Genomic DNA, 18,982 nt, shown 5'->3' on the forward strand with positions numbered 1-18,982 from the left:
GCAAGTATAAAAATCCGCAGAATGTAGACAACAACCACCACTGAAAAGGATGTAATGAATGCTAAGGAGTCACAGAGAAGACAGCTGTGAAGAAACAGCACCAAATATTCAAAGATGCTCAACACCTGTAATTTCCCCTGAATTCAGCAGGCACTGGAGAATTTGGGAGCTACTGGATGGAATTAAGAAGGCTCCAGAAAGAGCAGGTATGCTTCTTTGAATTCAAATACACAGAAGGCAGGAAAACTAAGGCAAGATCAAATGTTCAGAGTAGATATTCTAACATTTCAAAAAAGTTAAATCTCTTTCTTCCTTTATGCAGCAGAGTGCAGAAAGATGATGAACAATCAACTGAAAATAAACACTTGGAGAATTTTTGGGGAACATCTAGGCTTTTTTTCGTGAATGCATTTTTTTTTTTATTAAATAAAATGAAACGGTATGTAGAAGTGTGTAGAACTGAAACAAATATTTGCACCCAACATGAAGCTGACAATTCGTTCACAAAGCTAAATATAACAAGTTTCAAATGAGCAGAGATGGATTATCAAACACATAGTTTATTAAGTAAATTTTATCCTTTAAAGTGTGTTCAAGTGCTCCTCCTCGACCTGAAATGCTCGTTTGCAGTGGTATCAGTTGGCTGGCACAGAAGTTCTGAGCAATCAGCTTCTGTTTCTAATTGAACAATGACGCATCATCATGAAGCAACTCATAAAATGACAGCTGGTCAAAGACATTACATAAATCAGAACTTTTAAGTTTGGGGTAAATTGATGTTAGGACTCTGGGGAGTGCGATCTTCCAGGTTTTACTCCCTCCCCAAAAACACTCTCATGCATATTTAATGCTTAAGCCTCACAGTCTTTGGAAACACTGCATGCTTTTAAATTAAATAAGTATGTGAGTATCATATATTTTAAAAAGTCTTTGATATAAGCAGCTTTAAGAAACTACTTTGCAATCCAAAGCAATTGGGATACCAAGAAATAGCATATACAGCTTCTGAGATAGCCCATATCTTATTTTTTATTCTGAATAAGATAAGCAATCATTCAGTAGTGGACTTGCGTATTTCATGGTTGTTTAGCCTGGAGAAGAGAAGGCTCCAGGGACACCTTATTGCGGCCTTTCAGTACTTAAAGGGCGTTTATAAGAAAGATGAGGACACACTTTTTAGTAGGGCCTGTAGTGATAGGGCAAGGGATAATGGTTTTAAACTAAAGGGGGGTAGATTCAGACTAGATGCAAAGAAGAAATTTTTTACAGTGAGGGTGGTGAAACACTGGAAAAGGTTGCCCAGAGAGGTGGTAGATGCCCCATTCCTGGAAACATTCAAGGCCAGGTTGGACGGCGCTCTGAGCAACCTGATCTGGTTGAAGATGTCCCTGCCCACGGCAGGGGTTTGGACTAGATGATCTTTAAAGGTCCCTTCCAACTCAAACTATTCTCTGATTCTATGATTTTGCCAGAGATAACCTATATTGCAAGAAATAACAACAGTGTGCTATGAAGACAAACCTGTATTTTCATGACTATGTGTTTTCATTAAATAATTGGAAAAAAAACATATTGAAATGAAACCATTTTGAATGAAATCATTCAGAGAAGAAACTGCATTTTAATGTCCAGAAGAGCTTGCAATGTTCTATAACTGGGAATTAAAGAGAAACTAGTCTGTGGAAGGAGAGGGGTTTTTTTGTTCAAGGAGATTGCTAAAGCTGTTAGTATTCATCACAGTTCTACTCAAAAGTTCTTGCCAACTAACCCACTGCTAAGAGAAAAGAGTACATCTTACCCAACTGTTGCATATTTTTGTCCTTCAACAATAAGGAATTCAGTTGGCTTTCTGTCTTCGGTAGCTAGACATTTTAGCAAGAAAGGAAAAGGGATAAGTTGAACTAAAAACAAGTACAAAAAAATGTTAGTTTATAAAAATTTAGTGTTCACTTGCTAAGGCTTGAAAAAACCCACAATCAATCTTCGGAGCACTGCTCTCTTTTACAATATTTATTATATAGTTGGTCACCCATCGTAATTATTATGACCCATAAAGCTACTTTATTATCTGCTGGGATTTTAGATCAAAAATCCTCCAAAATCCCACAGTCATTATGGACTTAGAAACTTCAAACACAACAGGTTACAAATAGAAGAAGAAAAGCAGAAAAAGTCAGTAGGTTTTCTACTATACACTCTCAAATGATTTGCTGTGTATATTAATATTTTAGCTTCAAACCACTTCTTTGTCAGGCTTCATAGTAGAAGCTCTTACTGAGCCAAATTCTTTTCATGCTAAATTCGATGTCAACAGTTTCCTATCTTCTTGAAGGAAGCTGCAAGAGCTTATTTTAAGAGCAATGGTTGATGAGCATATTTTGGTGTCGTGTCCCATAACTGGAGTGATTACTGCCTAATACGCTCTATGTATCTGCTATATTCCTTTTTGGGGGGTCGGGGTTTCTCCACCATGACATTACTGTATTTTCTTCCTTCTCATCTATTGCTGTTTTCCTTCCGTTTTATGTATGTCTTCTTCCTCTTCTAGCTGTCCACACACATTCATCACTGCAATATTGGATGAGTATCCCCACAAGGTAGGAAAGCATTATGCATGCCCATTTTGCACATGGGGAAATGAGGCACAAGGAGAAAAAAGCGACTCGTCTGAGGTCAAATGAGGTTTCTGTGGCAAGGTAAATAATTGAACGTACATGAGTTTTCACTTCCACGAGCAGCCACATAGCATGCTGCCTTTCACTTGAACAACTCGCAGATGAAGCAGTGAGAAGGAGCAAGCTTTTTTTAACACAAGGGTGGCTGAGCACACACACATGCTCTTCGGTCCCTTGCAACACTTCAGAGGTATGTTCTGGGGGAAGACTGAATTTGTGCAAAGACTGTGAGCCTCTACACTGGGAATACTTGTATAAAAAAGTAGCTCCCTCCCTGTGCTAACACTTAAATGGGTTTTCAAAGAAGAAATAATCTTTGAAGGTCAGCACAAGAAGTTTCAACACCAGTAACAGAAAAAAAGAAAAAAAAAAAGGGGAAAAAAAGTTATCAACTTCCTTCTGATCCCCCCTAGAAGACAGTGAGCAAACACAGATCAAGAGTGACACCGGAATATGTCCATCAACATTGAATAGCAGCATTTGCTGATAATAAATTCAGTTAACAGTAGGACTGCAAGATACACACCTGCTGGTTTTTTTTCAGGGAGAGAAATCCTGCCATCTGACACCGAATCGACAAGATCCTGAAACTCAGCAGGAACTTCAGCTTGCTTCCAGCGCTCATTGTCCAGAAGTAGGCTAGTTATAAACACAAAAGAGAGGAGGCTGAGACAATGAAATGCCTTGTCTTGACGCTTTTTCTGCCTGTAATGTCATGGAATCAGAACTACAGTAATTTAAAAAAGCCAGTGGCCCAAAATATTATGTTATTCACCTTCATTAGAAAGAGGTGCCCAACAATTGGCAGTAGCAAAACCGAAGAACACCGTGTTGGCCTAGAGATCTTGCAATTTGTTCATTCAATCTACCATAGAGGACAAAAGACTACACTAGGCAATAAAGATCCTTATGAGATCACTGCCACTGAAGTAATGTGTAAAGACTGGAATTTTAAGAGCTTTTGACGGATGAGAACAAGACGACTTGATATATGTTACTGGGAAGGCTGTTCCGCAAGTGGTTTGGTTTTTTTTTTGATTGTTGTTTTTGTTGGAGGTTTTTTGGGTTGGGTTTTTTTTTTGGTTTTGGGTTTGTGACTGTTATTTTTCTTTTTTAAAAAACAGTTGGAAGTGAATTATCCTGAAGTTACTTAACCCCTGAGACAGAGCAATCCTGCCCTTCAATGTCAGACTTGAGTACTTCCTGTAGCTATTACTGTCCTTATTTAGGTAACTGTAGAACAATCCAGTTTGAAGAAATTAAGTTATGAAAACATTAAAAGTCTAAACCAATTGAAAATAATTAGGTTTTAATACAGTTTTTTCACCCCCTGCTCTTAAGTACAGCTGGCTTACTAGTGTTTTAGGCCACAAAAGATTGTGTTTGCCTAGCATATGATTGATAAAATTATTATGTAAGAACACCAAGATCTTCTACCCAGAGATACCTTAGTTTTGTCTTCCTCTCCTCATGGAATCTATTCACAAATCTATTGGCTTGACTCTGAAGTGCTCCTCGCAAGGACATACTTTTCCTGCCGCAGATCTGCTCAGTATCCAAGATAAAGCCTTCCATCAAGCGAGAAAGAGCAACAAACTCATTGGAATTCAGCTTCTCTAGGAAGCCATCCTATATGCAAAGAAAACCATTGTAAGGAGACATAACACCACAAAAATTCAGAGATGTAAAGAAATAACTAGTCAGCATGTCTGAGGGCTACTAGTATTTTAAGCAGCACATTATTTAACCCCACACGGGACACAGAAGGCAGACTGCAGTGCAAGCATCTACCTTGTCATAGATACGCATTCTCTGCATGGAGCTTCAAAGACAGCAAGTCAGAATATTAAAAAGAAAAAAAAAAAAGTAGCAGAAGCCCACATAGCCTTACAATGACATGATACGGTAATGCTTGTGTGCTCTAGGCATTAACATCAAGCACCTGTGGCAGCAGGAACAATTACTTAATTTCAATTGAGAATGCCATTTCAGAACTCTCACTCATTAAACCAGTAACTTGGGAGTAAATTCTCATTAAGGATGAGACACCAACAGCAGTCTGACCCAAGCTCCTTACCTTTGCTCTTGCCATGAGGAACTTGACTGACCGATCATGGCAGATATCAGAGGCATTATAAAGTAACTCTTGAATATTGTTTGCCAGCCTGACCAGTTCCAGGTCAGTCAGCTTCATGTCATCACTGATCCTACAAATGACAGAATCAGTTGGTTGAGCATCAATTTATAAAAAACCCTAGTATTTCTGCTCACAGGTTGAAGGAGGAAAGAGCCTTGCACCAACTGTGCAAATGCAGACACTCAGTTAATCAACAAAGTCACTTTGTACAGATGGAATCTTCTAAGCTTCTGTCAACGTCATGTCAGTCCCTGTAACAAATGTACAACTGCACATCCTTACATTTTGTTTTAAATCCACATTCTAATTGCTATTAATGGTCTAACAGAAAATACGATATAGCCATTACTAATACAGTGAGTATTATTAACATTTACTGAGCTAAAATTTACCCAGCTCCTGTAACACTTGAGCATCACAAGCGTATGATAGATAAAACACAGCATTTTTTTTCCAATGCAAGCGTAAGACCTGAAATAGATACTCTGCACTCCCCACCACCTTAATCTATAGGCTGTCATTCTACTAGCTCTTTAGACTCTTTAGACTTCAGGCTCCTAAGCTGGTGCTTTTTAAAAAACCTTTTGCGATTTGCCTACTGTTTTGAGGCTAGCCCGTAGCACAGCTCTACCATTCATGTAATTAGTTAAGATAACAATCTTTTGGACCAGTGTGGCTGCTCAAGGGACTGACCGTATGAGAAGAGAGAGAAAACCCAGGACGCTACACAGCAGCAATTGGGCTAACGTTGTAACTGTGGAATTTTATTTGCCTGCTCCAAACACAGAGCAGAGGCGCAAAGAAAACCAGAAGAGGGACGAAGCAGGTTCATTTTAGAATAAAGTTATGCAACCAGCCTCGGAAACAACTTTATTGCTCGAGAGCTCTAGCTAGGTGGCATATTTTTAGCAAACTTGGCAAAGTGCTCCAGACTAGTTCGGATCCAACCCCCTTCTCCTTCCCTGTTCCTCACTGTAACCCTGGACTCCTCTTCACACTGCATTTCTCTTCCAGCGTACGATGGATGTTCAGACATACAGAGGCCTGAATTAGGTTTAAAATAAATATGCTGTGCATAAAGCAGTCTCCTTCAGCCAGCATTATGATTTGAGAAGGAAGGTCTCTATCAAAACTGACAGTTGCTTAAACACACAAGTATAGACTAGAGCTAGAGCGAGCAGGCCACTTGCTATCTTCCACCTTTCAGCTGGGTCACAAGTGGTATTTCAATTTTGCTTCATAGAACTCTGTATCCAGACACGCTGGCTTTTGAAGCGGCTCAGGCCTGAGTCCCACACACTCTATGCCTGGTTCTTTTAAAAAGATAGCTCTGACTTCCAGCCATAAATAAGGTATGCATAAAAGGATGCCAAAAAGGTTACAACTCTGGAGTCTGGAGCACCACAGAGCAGCACTGCCTATGTTACCAAAGCACTGAGATGGATTTATTTAACCACGCAAGTCAAATAGTTGACAATGAACAGCAGATTTTTCTCTAGAATTTATAAAGGTGTATTCCATGAAGCCAGCTTAAAAAAAAAAAAACAGAAAAAATAGCCATAGGGAACATGGACAGGGAACAGAGATACTTCTGCCTGCTAAAGGCATGACAAACAATCTTTCATGTAGGTTAGACTTGCATTTCTGCTCTCTACAGAAGCGGGGTCCCCAGCAGAACAGATAGAGAAGGGGCCCTTTTCTATAAGAGGTGACATAATCGGTACCCGTACCACTACACACAGAGGTGAAAGCAAGGCAAAAAAATGAAACAAAGGTGAGCCGGGGACAGCGCAGTCTCATGGCAGTCTCTAGGGGCGAAGGTGGAGAGCCATTCCACTTCACTTACCTAGAAAAGCACATTCCTCCAAAGTAATTTTTGTACTGTATCATTAGAAACAACCGCCTTCACCTAACACCTTGTTTCTGACATGTTGCAAAATTGAGACAGGCAGCACATTTACTTACATCATCTCTACTCCCCCTGGAGTAACAGACGACGAGGTTTGCTCTTTGCTGGATGAGGAATCGGTAGTGCACTCTGGTTCAGAGACTGAATCACTGCTACAGGGCTCACTGTTTGGGGAAGTGTTTCTTTGAGAGGTAGTGTCAGCTGCTACAGGCGGAAGGTCCCCTTCGCTGAACGCATCACTTATAAACATGCCTTCGTGAGTCAGGTAAGCCACTTCTGTGTCCACCGTACTGTCTTTAGCAGAGTTCTTTTGTAAGGTGTCCTCCAGGTCTCTGGTTTTTTGGTTCTTGTCTAGAACCAAGAAAACCACGCTACGGATAGTATTTAGCGTTGCCTAGAATCAAATATAACTTTTATTACAAAAAAAACAAAACCCTGTGCCACAAGCTTGCGCTAGAAAGAGATTTTCTTTTACCCACAAATTAAACTAAATCCTGGCTTTATTTTCTGTTGTGTAATTAGCATTCGGAGGCAGATTCATCCGTCTTTGACGGTAACCAGTATCAGATGTTTCTGAGAATGGTGAAAGAAACCTCATTTGGAGCAATCTAACACATACAAAAGTTCTGTCCTAATCCCTAGCAGCCTGGAATGGATGTAATCACACAACAAGAGGTATTATCTCCTTCCCACTGCTCTCTTTGTTAGCAATAATCATTTTTGCCCTGGATGCCAATATTCACATATCCTTCTTTCAATCAAAAGTTTGAACTCTATAAGCAAAACAAACACCTTTAAGACTTCAAGTGGAAAGTAACTTCATTCCATTTCATGTTTGAACTACGTGAAGCTCTTGGTAAATGAATGTCTTACCTTTATTCTCTTGAGGAAGATGGTAAACTTAGAAAAAATATTCTTCAGTAAATCAAACCACTGAGGAAAATTCATCATCCTCATCTGGTCTGCAAGCCTAAAAAACAGAGCAGTATTCAGTAAACAGTAAATGTTTATTGGCCATGATGCCTACTGGCACATAAAGAAAAAAACATGCTTTAAATGGAATTGTAAATATAAGGAACGCCGTGTAGATTTTTATCTGACAAGACAACAGACATCACCTGAACAACAGTCATGATCAACGCAATGTATGCAAGTGGAATGGGGAAGGAGGTGTATAAAAATCATATTAAAAAAATTAAAGCCTCACATTTACCATTTAGTTTTTCCAGGGCATAATGTTCTTTTCCCCGGGGAAAGTATGTGATACCAGCAAGGGAGAGGGGTTAATAACATTTTCACAAATCATGTGAAAAAAATAAGATTACAAAAAAAAAAAAAATATTTTGCAAGTGTTACAAAAGCCATGTTATTAAGCCCATTTTGTTGCATTGCAATGAGACCACTTCGGCTACTGAAGTGCAAGTCAGCTGTTTGTGGCAAAGGGCAGAAAAGTCATTGATAGAACAAAAGTTAAACCCTGTAATACACAGTTAGGACCCAATTGCAGAACAGTAAACATTGGAGAATGGTGAATAAATACCCAACGTTTAAAAATGACCCTGTGCCCAGTCTTTTCCCAATCTGGGTGTGAATCTCACGCAGATTCTGCCACTCACTTTGCTTTATCAGCTGGTCTGGTTTTATTATCTTGGGGTAACCCTTTGCTGAGCGAACGAATCACAGATGCTGGCAGAGAGGCCTCAGGGGCTGGGACCTCTGGAGGTGCCTTGTCCAACTCCTGCTCAATGCAAGTCCAACTAGATCGGGTTGCTCAGGGCCCTGCCCAGTCAAAGCTTGAATCTGTCCCAGTACAGAGATCCCACAGCCTCTCTGGGCCCCTGTTCCAGTGTTTGGTCATCCTCATAGGGAACACATTTTTCCTAAGATTCAACTAGCATTTCTCATCTTCCCTCTTGTGCCCACTGCCCCTTGCCCTTCCCCTGCACACCTCTGAGAAGAGCCTGGCTCTGTCTACAGCTCCGCTGTAACCCCGCATGGGGTAGCTGTGGGCAGTTCTCCCCCGAGCTTTCCCCTCCCCATGCTGGAAGGGGACCCAGCTCCCTTGACTGCTCCTCCTACATTCTGTGCTTCAGCCCCCAACCCGCCCCGTGGCCTCCACTGGATCTCAATGTCTGTCTTGTTCCTCGACCTGCTGGCTACGCTAACATGGCCCAGGCTGCGGCTGCAAGGACACACTGCTGGTCCATGGCCAAGGAGTTCTCCACCAGGACCCCCAAGTCCTGCCCTGCAAAGCTGCTCTGAAGCCAGCCAGCTCCTGCCTCTCTTCTTGCAAAGGGTTGCTCCTACCGAGACAAAGAACTTGGCATTTGCCTTTGTTGGGCTTTATGAGGTTCCTGCCCACTCATTTCTTGGGTCTGAAGTTGTCTGGTCTCCTCTCTGGATAGCTCCTATTCTCATTCGTACTGAAACTACTGACATGTTTTAATACAAAATCCCAGATTATGACAACAGGAAATGCTTTCAAGTAGTTAAGAGATATATGCCTAAATACAGTAGTTTAGGCTTCATGCAATGAGATGCACAGATTTTCAGTATTTATTTTAAAGGTAAGCTTAATTTAAGGTAACATTAGAATCTGAACAAGAAGGGGAATACGCAATACTCTCTCAGAGGCAGACAGAAGCAGAGGCTGAAGGTGAAAGAGAAGAATAATCCTTAATTATACGGAAATTTAAGCAAAAATTAGAATGGTAAATTTATCTATGCTAAAAACCACCCATGTCCTATCCCCACCCACCACCAAAAAAAATAATCTGGCTGTATACTTACTTAACAACCACTTCTGTATCTATTTCTTCTATCTGCGATACCGTATTAACCACACACTGTCAAATTTAAAGGGGAAAAAACAAAACAAAACAAGATCTTAGCTTCCTTCTAACTGCTGCTGAGTTTCATAACACACACAATAATCCTCAAGTTAAATAAGAAAAAGTAAAACAAAGGAAAGGCATATTTGTATCATTTAATAACTTGTTTCTCTAAAAACAAACAAACAAAAAACCCAAAAGAAACCCCCAAAACCACGCCCCCAAACATCTATTTGCAAAATCAGATGATCAAAACATTCCCAACTGTGTACTAAGCTCTGGAGGGCACACTGGCTCCATCTCAAAGGGACCTGCTTTTCTGAGCGTGGATGCTAAGCACCATTTCAAAAATGTCTCTCAGGTCAGGTACTTAAGAATAGAAGTTATATTCTTCTCCCTTCCAAAGTGACTGACTTTGGAAAATGTTAGTTGACTTCCTTTTCAGCTTTAAATACAGGACTTGGGATCTAACCTAAACTGGAAGGAACAGCACCAGGGAAGCGTGGGAGCACACACCTACAGTCCTGTGCTTTCAACTGTTAAGGCAGACCCAGTTTCAACTGCTCTCCTAGCAGACATGGTATTTGCTGTCTGTCTGTCCTCTTCACCTCCAGGGCACCGCTGGCCTCTGTCCCTAGATTTATCCACATCTTTAGTGCTAGGCTGTGGCTTTTCCTCAAGGACATTTGCTACTCAACTGGTACAAAACTGGCCAGTTTCTTCATGTCTCCAGAACAATCAATTTTCATTCCAAACCTATCTACTGTTTTACAGCAATTTGTTCACTGATCTCTTTTCACATGACTTGTAAGCCCTACGTACACATCAACTCCATTTAGACCGAATTATGAGTTTTCTCCCAAATGTCAATCAATAACCTGATCAAATGAGTCATTTGCCTTTAAGTGAGTATGTACAATCCAAATGGTGACTGATGGCCGCCATCTCAAGCTACATGGATTTTACCTACGTTTTGAATAAGGTGGTCAGTACAGAAGCTTCTTAAAAGCAGACCTTGTTCTTGTGTGTTCAGTGCTTACAAACCTCTGCTCTTTCACCTGCCTGGCAATATAGAGCTACTAAAGTACTGACCAAAACAGCCCAGCAATGCATTTGAACAGGAAGCACATTTGAGATGTGGGAAGGAAACAGTTTCCTTCATTAAGGAAAAATATCTCCAAGAGTTGAGACAATAGGCCACAATGCAAATGTGTTGCACAAACCACACAGAAATACTCTGATCCTGTCTATTTTCCCTATTCAATAGAAACTTACATTGGAAGTTGATTAAACTTCGTCTATTACTGAGCAGAGGTGACACCTGAAAAATCCAACATAAAGACAAATATTCCCAGCAGAACGGGAAAAGCACTTTATGATCAAGAATGAGCAGGAAAACAGGGAGCGCTACTTGCCTATTATCCAACTAAACAGAGAATTTAAAGGAAAAAATGTCTCCTCATGATTGTCGACACAGGTAAGTGAAAAGCCACTGGAGACTGCCGGGCAGATGAACAGTTTTATCCTGGTGTTATTCATTCATGCTTTTTTTTTTTTTGGTGTTACACCTTACGTGAAGGCCCAGAGCAGCTGCACACAGCTGTACGCTTCTGTTTTTCCAGGCTTACAGTAATACAGCATGACTAGAAAGTAGTGCTCACTCCCACCCTCTGCTGATCTTTCAGGGGGCAGGGCAATGACCCAGGCTAGCATCCCATTGCTTTCAGGTGGGGGGAGAACAAGCCGCTAGGGGCAGGGGTGCTTAACCCAATTTAAATTGTATTGGGGTCAAGTGAGAAGGAGCTCGCATCATTGCCAAGTCCTTACAAGAAGTGGTGGTGCAGCTGCACACATCACTGTTTGTCTTCTAATTCTGCCAGAATATTTACTAGCAACATTGGCCTCTGTTATCTACACCCACCCTGCACAACCAGATCAACAGAACCATGGGGCTGCAATGTGAAGTGGATTGGGGGAGCCAATCTGGCTTAAAACAAAATTCTAATAATAATAATTATGATGACGATAATAATAATAATAATCCTCCTCCTCCTCCTCCTCCAAACTTTTAAAAGCTGGCTTCCCAACCTGGTTCACAACACAGCTCTGAACAGCATGCTATACTACGAGGACAGGAGAGACTGTCTTCATCTGCTGGCAAACCCGCCAGCTGACTATCTCCCAGCCTTTGAGATACAAACCAGAGGTGGCTCCTAACGCATCAGAACATGACTCCTGAAATAATCACGTATCTTTAGGGGAGAAAAACACCCCTTGCACAATATTCTCACATATGCATGCAAACAAACAAGATGAGTAAAATTAAAAGTACCAAACACACACTCAAAGTTCAGTCTACAGTTTTTGTTTGCAAACAAAAGCCATCATGTTACTGTCCAAAATATTCCATGCATTTTTCCCCAAAGAAGTCATCTAAACTTTGTTCATTCGTTGGTTTTAACTGGTTTTATCTACAAAGATCTTTGGTTTGAAAAGACAGACACGCTATCTTAAATGGCAAACAATGACAGCAATTTGGAGAAGGATTCATTTTTTAAATAGTTTTTACAGGCAAGCAATTTCTACCTTCTTCATTACTTCACCTTGCTCTCGTAGAAAAAGGCAAGGATGTTTTCCAACCTTTTATCATGTGCCTGTGTTAGGTCTGTGCTAACATTCAGGCAAGCAACGTTTTCTGTAGCATTTGTTGGGAATTCGATTGTTTCAACTGGTTTTGATTCTCTTTTATGTATTTACACCAAGAACCTGGGGGTTTTGTTTTTTGGAGGGTTGGTGCAGGGGGGACTTTTTGGTGTGGTTTTGTTTTTTGGTTTTGTTTTTTTTGGGGTTTTTTTGGGTTTTTTTTTTTTTTTTTGAAACACAGTGTTATGACACAACTATACTATTCGGGAAAGTTGTGTGTTAAGAGAAAGAAAAAAACTAAGCTAAAATCAGGGTATTCAGAACAATGGTAATTATACAGACAAAGCTGTGATCTGCTGTATTTGTGCTACCTGCTCCTTCCAGAAGGTCTTTTCTGCAAAAAGACCTCTGTGCTTCAGGAAGTCCTTAGAGTCTGCAAGCCTAGCTGCTCTAAATGAGAGACCATCAGCCACCAAAAAACTTCATCACAGCTGCTCTCAACTACTTAAAAAATAATTTGTAGGGGTTTGAGGCAACCTTGTCAGATACGTTAGAAGTGTTTAGCTTACCTGTTTAATTATGTTCTTTGCAGTAATAATCATCTCATCTCCATATATTTCATAAAAATTTAGCTTTCTTTGTTTTAAAAGTCCAAACACTAGTGATACAAGTCTTTCCTATCAAGAAGAAAAAAGAAAGTAAAAAAAAAACACACTAAAAATATCAAGGTGAGGACAAGAAACAATTTTAAGAAATTGCACAGCAGTAAGAAAGTTCATGTATCAAACACACAGTGAACAGGATTTAGATCAGTCCAGCGTCTTGAGACTAATGCTACGATTTAACTATACAAAGTTCCCTGTGGCAACACCAGCTAATGGAGTCCCTTCCCCCCAGCCCCTTTCATGCCTATTCCTCAGTTGTGCTCACCCACTTGTACTTAAAAACATGGATATTTCTAAAGATTAGTGAGTTTCCTTACTCCGAGCACTAAATACAATTGCACCAGCACAAGTGAGAGGCTATCACAGTACAGCACGGAGGTGGGAAGAAACTATAGGGCAGAAAGGGGAATATTCATGTGCTATTGCCATTCACTGTATTTCATGAAACCCATGGATGAAACAAGGCTAAACAGTTAATAGGGTCTAGCAATTACTGAAGAATAGTACAGGCAAAATCCAGAAAAATCTTTTCCTGGTTAGAAAGCAATCACAATAGCTTAATCTTCAGATGTTTATGATCTTCAGAGGAATATATATACACATACTGCAAATGAAGCATGTATTCAGGGCAACCATATGCTTGATATAAGCACCCATAAATGCATAGGGAGACAGAATGAGAACAACATGCAGCTAGCAGCTTTCATTGCAAAACTGAAATTTTACAGTCAAGTAGATATGAGAGTCCATGTTCTTTTCCACTTACATGTTGAGGTTCATGAAGTGAACTCAGTATACATTTATTCAGAGAAAAGAGGACTGATTATTTTGAAAAAATAAAGTAGGACTGGATTGCAGTTTCTTGAGTTTAGTTACAATTATTATTTTATCAAACACAAAAAAAAGGGGGCGGGGGGAGGTTTGGATGAGAAGAGAAACAGTATAAAATTATAATGTTGCTACTAGGGACCTGAGTGAATTAGTTGGTGCTAATTAAGTATGTTAAAGATGCAAACATATTCATCAGACAGTTTATTTCAATAACAGACATACCTCTTCTAGAATTTGGCAATCATCTTCTAGGGGTCTATTTAAATCATTGCGAGCATAAGTTGAAAACTCTGCAATCATCATTTTATCTATCAGCTTTTCCAGTTCACAAAGCTGTGAGCCAAGATGCCTAAGAAAAACAGCCATTGAGATATGAGCTAAATAATCAACCTGAAAATGAATCATTAGTTCACAATTGAAGAAAATAACCACCCAGCAGGTAATTTCCATGCAATCAACGCTGGCTTAATGAGAGGCTGAAATCTTTCACTTCTTCGAGCATTTTTTAGAGGCACCGTCACCTTGCAGCAAAACATATGGACTTGAATATTGATGGAGGGTAAAAATTGGATGTGGGGTTGGTTTTGGGTTTTTTTTGGAAGGTGCCGAGTACCTATCTTCCCAATGAAATGAACCAGAACCAAGAATACTCAGTGCTTGTAAGTATATAGGTGTTAAAAAGAAGGAATACTTCTTTTGCTCGTCCTGTTCCTCAGCTCATCAGTCCGCAAGTTCTTCCACTTCGAACATTTGAGCTTTTGATGTGGTCACAGATTTAATTCACATGACTGAGATACAGTAATAGCTTTACATTACAGGATGGCTTTCAGAGAACACAGAAGGGTTTTCAAATTTGCCATTTTTATGCTACTCTAAATTAAAAATATTTCTTCCATGTATTGCAGATTTTTAAACCATATTTTGTGGACTGTTGTCATACAGAACCGCAAGGGAATTTCTCAGGTCAGAAATGTTGACCAGTCTTGAAACGTTGTGCAGCTAGAGAAACTTTTAGCAGAGTAAAATTAAAAGTGGGAATTTCAGAGATGCCAAACACTCCAAGCTTTCCAACTTCCACCGACAGCTGAGAGCACAAAGTATCTGTGAAAATCAGACTGGGTTTTCTTTTTTTTTTTAAAAAAAAAAAAAGAAAAAGACACTTTTGTCAATGAGAATTAACAGGAGCTGTGATATTTTAGATAAACCTGGATACAAAATGGGGAGGATGAACGTGCATGGCTCACTGGCTTTAATCCAGTGCTGTTGTAGGTGGACCGTTAGCTTGCGTAGAGCGGCAAAAATGTCTCAGCACTGCCTGGTAGGAGCACTGCTGTACCAATGCGAAGCCCACAGGATCTGTGGGCAACCTATGTAGGGCAAAGTCAGTGCCAGGGTGCGAGGAAGCACGATGCCAGTGTAGCTGCTCCGTGCAGAAGCCCACATGGCCAGCGCTGAGCTGAACTGAATGAACCTTGCTGGATCTGAGTTAAGCAGATGCTTTTTTTTTTTTATTTTAAGATGACCAGGAACGTGTCTGCTTTTGCAATTGTTGGTCAAGAATTGGCTGGAATAGACAAACTGGATACATTTCAAATATCTAATTTAAGCTAAAATGGCCTTTAGAAAATCCAAGCCAATTGCATCATGGACATTTCAAAACAAACCCAAGAGAAAAAATTAAAGATTATTATTTGCAATGTAATGACGAGTTGCAAAACTTACTGCAGGACTAATACCCACAACACAAAGGCTCTTAGGTAAGCACAAAGATGCTCTTCAGTAAGTTATTTCTGTAACTGTGCTTAACTACGCTGAGACACAACGTAACCTACTCTCTCAAACCTCAGGTACGGAAATGTCCCAAGACGAGCTCCCAGCACTTGCTGCCACGACTTTGCCCGAGATGTTCTAGCCCCTAACAACAAAAAAAATCACTCCACCCTGAAACACGCAGGAATAAGTCAAACCTTAATTTGTACTCCAGCGAAACACCTTGGCAATGAGCTCTTAAGAGGTACCAGTTACACAACAGGTCCTTTCAATGACCGAATACTACAATTCTCTTATGTAAAATTATGCGTGCAGGGTAAAAATTCTTTTAAAATACACAAATGAGAACTATTTTACCAGGCATCTGTGGTTTGCCAGCATATCTGTGCAAAAAAATCACCAGATCTCCATCACCCCAACAAAGATTGTGAAAACAATGTAAAAACTGGCAGAACAGATTTGAAATTTAGTTAACATGTAAGGTTTTTTTTTTGTAAAATTAAAAAGATGAACTTGAAAAGGTTAAAGAGCTCTAAAACTTTAATTCTATCCTATAGCAGTAGCAAGCAATAATCATACAGTTATGACTGATACATATAATCACTGGGTGTATTAACCTAGATTAAAGACACCAATTTATTACTTCACAGCACCATTAAGGTGCTTTCATTTTTTGCTATAACTAGAATCAAATTACTTTTTTTCCTGCATATAGCATGACAAGAGGAGAATAATTTTTGTAAATGGATGATCTGAATAGTTTTCTTACTGCTTTACGTTGAATGATTCTGCTACATGACTCAATTTAAAGCTGTCTGTTCAAAAGCAAATTCTACAAGCTGCCATGCACAACACTAAAGCAACAAGTTGTTTGTTTTTTTTTTTTTTAAATAAGATACAAATTATTTAGGGGAAAAAAGAGATACTAATTATTTAGAAAAATGAGATACTGATTTAGAAGTTAATCTCTTCTTAAAATAAATCAGGTATTTAACTCACTTGACAACTGCAGCATTCTTGCTCAGAACGAAGCAAGAACATCCATTTGGTATTTCTTGGAAAGAGCTGAAGTATTCGTGTATGGCATCAATTTACATTTTATTTAATTTTATGTATTTTTAAAAACACAACATTCTACTGAGAAGTTTTATCAAGATCTCCACCTTTCCATTGCACGGTATTTCTCCAGACACGCTATACACACAAGGCCACTGTGAGACTTGGGAACAACTGTGCCGGGCTTCTCAACTGCACTTGCATCTCTGGTGGGGATGATGGCTTAGGTTGCGTTTAACTCACCTTTCTGAACCTTTAATATCCTAAGCAGAGGGGACATTTCCCACTCCCATCACTATTTTTAATGCTACCAAACCAACCAACTGAGCGTTATTCACAGAAATCACTTTTTACAGACAAGATGAATATTTACCTGCAAATATGTTCCACATCAGAGTGTAATTTTAAAATCATGGCACATTCTTGGGACATCACGTATACTAATCACAATGACAACAGAATTGCACTCTCTGCTGACGTAGCACAGCGGTTACTTGATTGCAAAACGCAACTAATCCTAATTGATGTTGTCACAGGATTGTAGATTACACTCACTATCATCAAGGTAAATGCAAATGTGACTCAGTCAAGGGCTGTGCACCATAATCAAGTCGTTGAGAGCAGGAACAGTAAAAAGGAAAGAAACTGCACTGAGGTGTCTGAAGATGGACCATCTAAGCTAAAAGGAAAAGACTAACAGCTTCTAACAACTTTCCTCCCAATAGTTTATTAGCTCTTTAAAAAAAGTTATTTTTTAAATGTAATTTTTTTTATTAAAAAGACTTTTTCTGAGATCTTTTCTACATAAAATTTGAGTCTTTTTCCGCATCAGCTAGAAGGGGTGTTAGAAGAGGAGCTCATCTGAACAGATGTAACCATATAAAGTTCTGAACATTCATGTTACAGTTATTGAGCAACAGCCATGGTTTTATTATGCAAGCTGGGAACGACCAGGTTGCAGGAACCACATGACCTCTAAACAAAACAAAAAAAAAACCCAGCATCAACTTTTAAAACTAAGTGTACAGCTCCTCAACTGGCTGATGCAAGTCTCACAGCTGATTTAACATATACTACTTCTGCCAGCATCGTACCACAGTGGCAGCTTTGCATATGACACTTTTATCCTGTATACAACTGCTATGATAGCTTACTTTACATCAGCTAAAAAGATTCTATTGTAGTAATACTCTTGCATATCACAGAGGACAGTGCAGCGGCATCGCCCAAGTGGAGGTCTAAGCATCCACTGTTAACAGAAACAGCCAGCACAGGACCTTGGACTCACTAATTCCCGTCACTGTAGCAAACATGGGTGAAAAAACAGTAGCAACAGCAGCTTGGGCAGCACCTTCCCCCTGTTTCTTCCCTTCCCAACTTCAGCAGCTCACAGAACTGGATTTCTCAGTCGAAAGGAGCAAGAGAAAGCACCCCCTGGCCACTGTAAATACAGCTCTCCACAAGAGCAGACATGGCTGAACACATCCCTTCTGACCAGCTGTCAACCTCAAACCACATTTTGAGCCATGGTTTGATAGCTTTGCACTGGCTTTTGCTTGCAAAGCTTCTCCCAGCACAAGCACAGGCTGGAGGCCGACCTACTCCACACACGGGCCGTGTACATTCCTGTAACACCTAGGTCAGTCACTAAGGACAGTGGCCCAGAGTGGAGCTGTGTAGCAAGAACTGTATCTCTGGGGTGCTGCATGCATGAGGATTGCAGACCACCACTTGGAAATCATCTGTCAGCTGTGGGCTACAAGCTCTGCAAGATGAAGGTCCAGCCACTGCTTGGCTCTCATCTCTGCACCCCTAAACCACCTGTAGACAAGAATGGAGTACAAAGCATCTAGATGTTAAAAGTTCATCCCCCCTCTAAAAAAAAAAAAATTATCTCTGGCACATGCATTAGTCACACTGCTTATGCCACACTTACATTTTGTACCTTTTGTACAAAAAATGTACAAAAGAATGAACAAAGAGAGGTAAAACAACCCCTTCAGCCAACATAATGTGCTCAACACATTCTAGCTCTTCCTGCATTTTATTAATTTCCTAGATGGTACCTACCGGAAACTGTGAATGCCTTGAAGCTCTTGCTGTAACACCTCCTGTGTTGTTGCTATTAAGTCCAAAGCTCCAACAAACTCAGAAGTAGATAGCAGCAACTGTACTGTGGGCTGCGTTTGGTGTACTGTAGCCATTAACTTCAGTTTATTGTATGCTTTTATACAGTTATTTCTGGTGAGTGACAGTCTTAAAACTCGAAGCGATCCTTCACACATTACTTTATCAATTTTGGAGATCTTCTCTCTAAGTAATTTTACAGCCTGGGAGGTTTTTCTGAGGTAGTCCTGCAACTCATGCTGAGAGGTCATTGCATGAAAAAATGCTTCCGAGCGCAGAGAAATCTGATGAGCAATATTAACTTCCACAATGTCCAGATAATGGCTCAGCTAGAAAGA

The 18,982-nt window shown here is 40.0% G+C and overlaps 1 protein-coding gene across 6 annotated transcripts in view; it reads right to left on the minus strand.

The window, feature by feature from the left end:
* Window positions 1–18,982, minus strand: part of VPS54 (VPS54 subunit of GARP complex) — a 52,263-nt gene that overhangs the window by 13,042 nt on the left and 20,239 nt on the right. For 5 of the 6 annotated variants that reach the window (XM_075147606.1, XM_075147607.1, XM_075147608.1 and 2 more), the window contains 10 exons: window positions 18,588–18,973; window positions 13,914–14,040; window positions 12,765–12,872; window positions 9,512–9,567; window positions 7,595–7,691; window positions 6,778–7,115; window positions 4,753–4,882; window positions 4,123–4,304; window positions 3,202–3,314; window positions 1,799–1,862 (listed from right to left, as the gene is read on the minus strand). In XM_075147606.1, the coding sequence (XP_075003707.1) occupies window positions 1,799–1,862; window positions 3,202–3,314; window positions 4,123–4,304; window positions 4,753–4,882; window positions 6,778–7,115; window positions 7,595–7,691; window positions 9,512–9,567; window positions 12,765–12,872; window positions 13,914–14,040; window positions 18,588–18,973 (1,601 nt within the window). The remainder of the gene's footprint in view (window positions 1–1,798; window positions 1,863–3,201; window positions 3,315–4,122; window positions 4,305–4,752; window positions 4,883–6,777; window positions 7,116–7,594; window positions 7,692–9,511; window positions 9,568–12,764; window positions 12,873–13,913; window positions 14,041–18,587; window positions 18,974–18,982) is intronic. The other variant, XM_075147610.1, reaches the window with a different exon arrangement.

This window comes from Calonectris borealis, chromosome 3, assembly GCF_964195595.1.
Source record: "Calonectris borealis chromosome 3, bCalBor7.hap1.2, whole genome shotgun sequence".
In the NCBI taxonomy this organism is placed as follows: domain Eukaryota; kingdom Metazoa; phylum Chordata; class Aves; order Procellariiformes; family Procellariidae; genus Calonectris; species Calonectris borealis.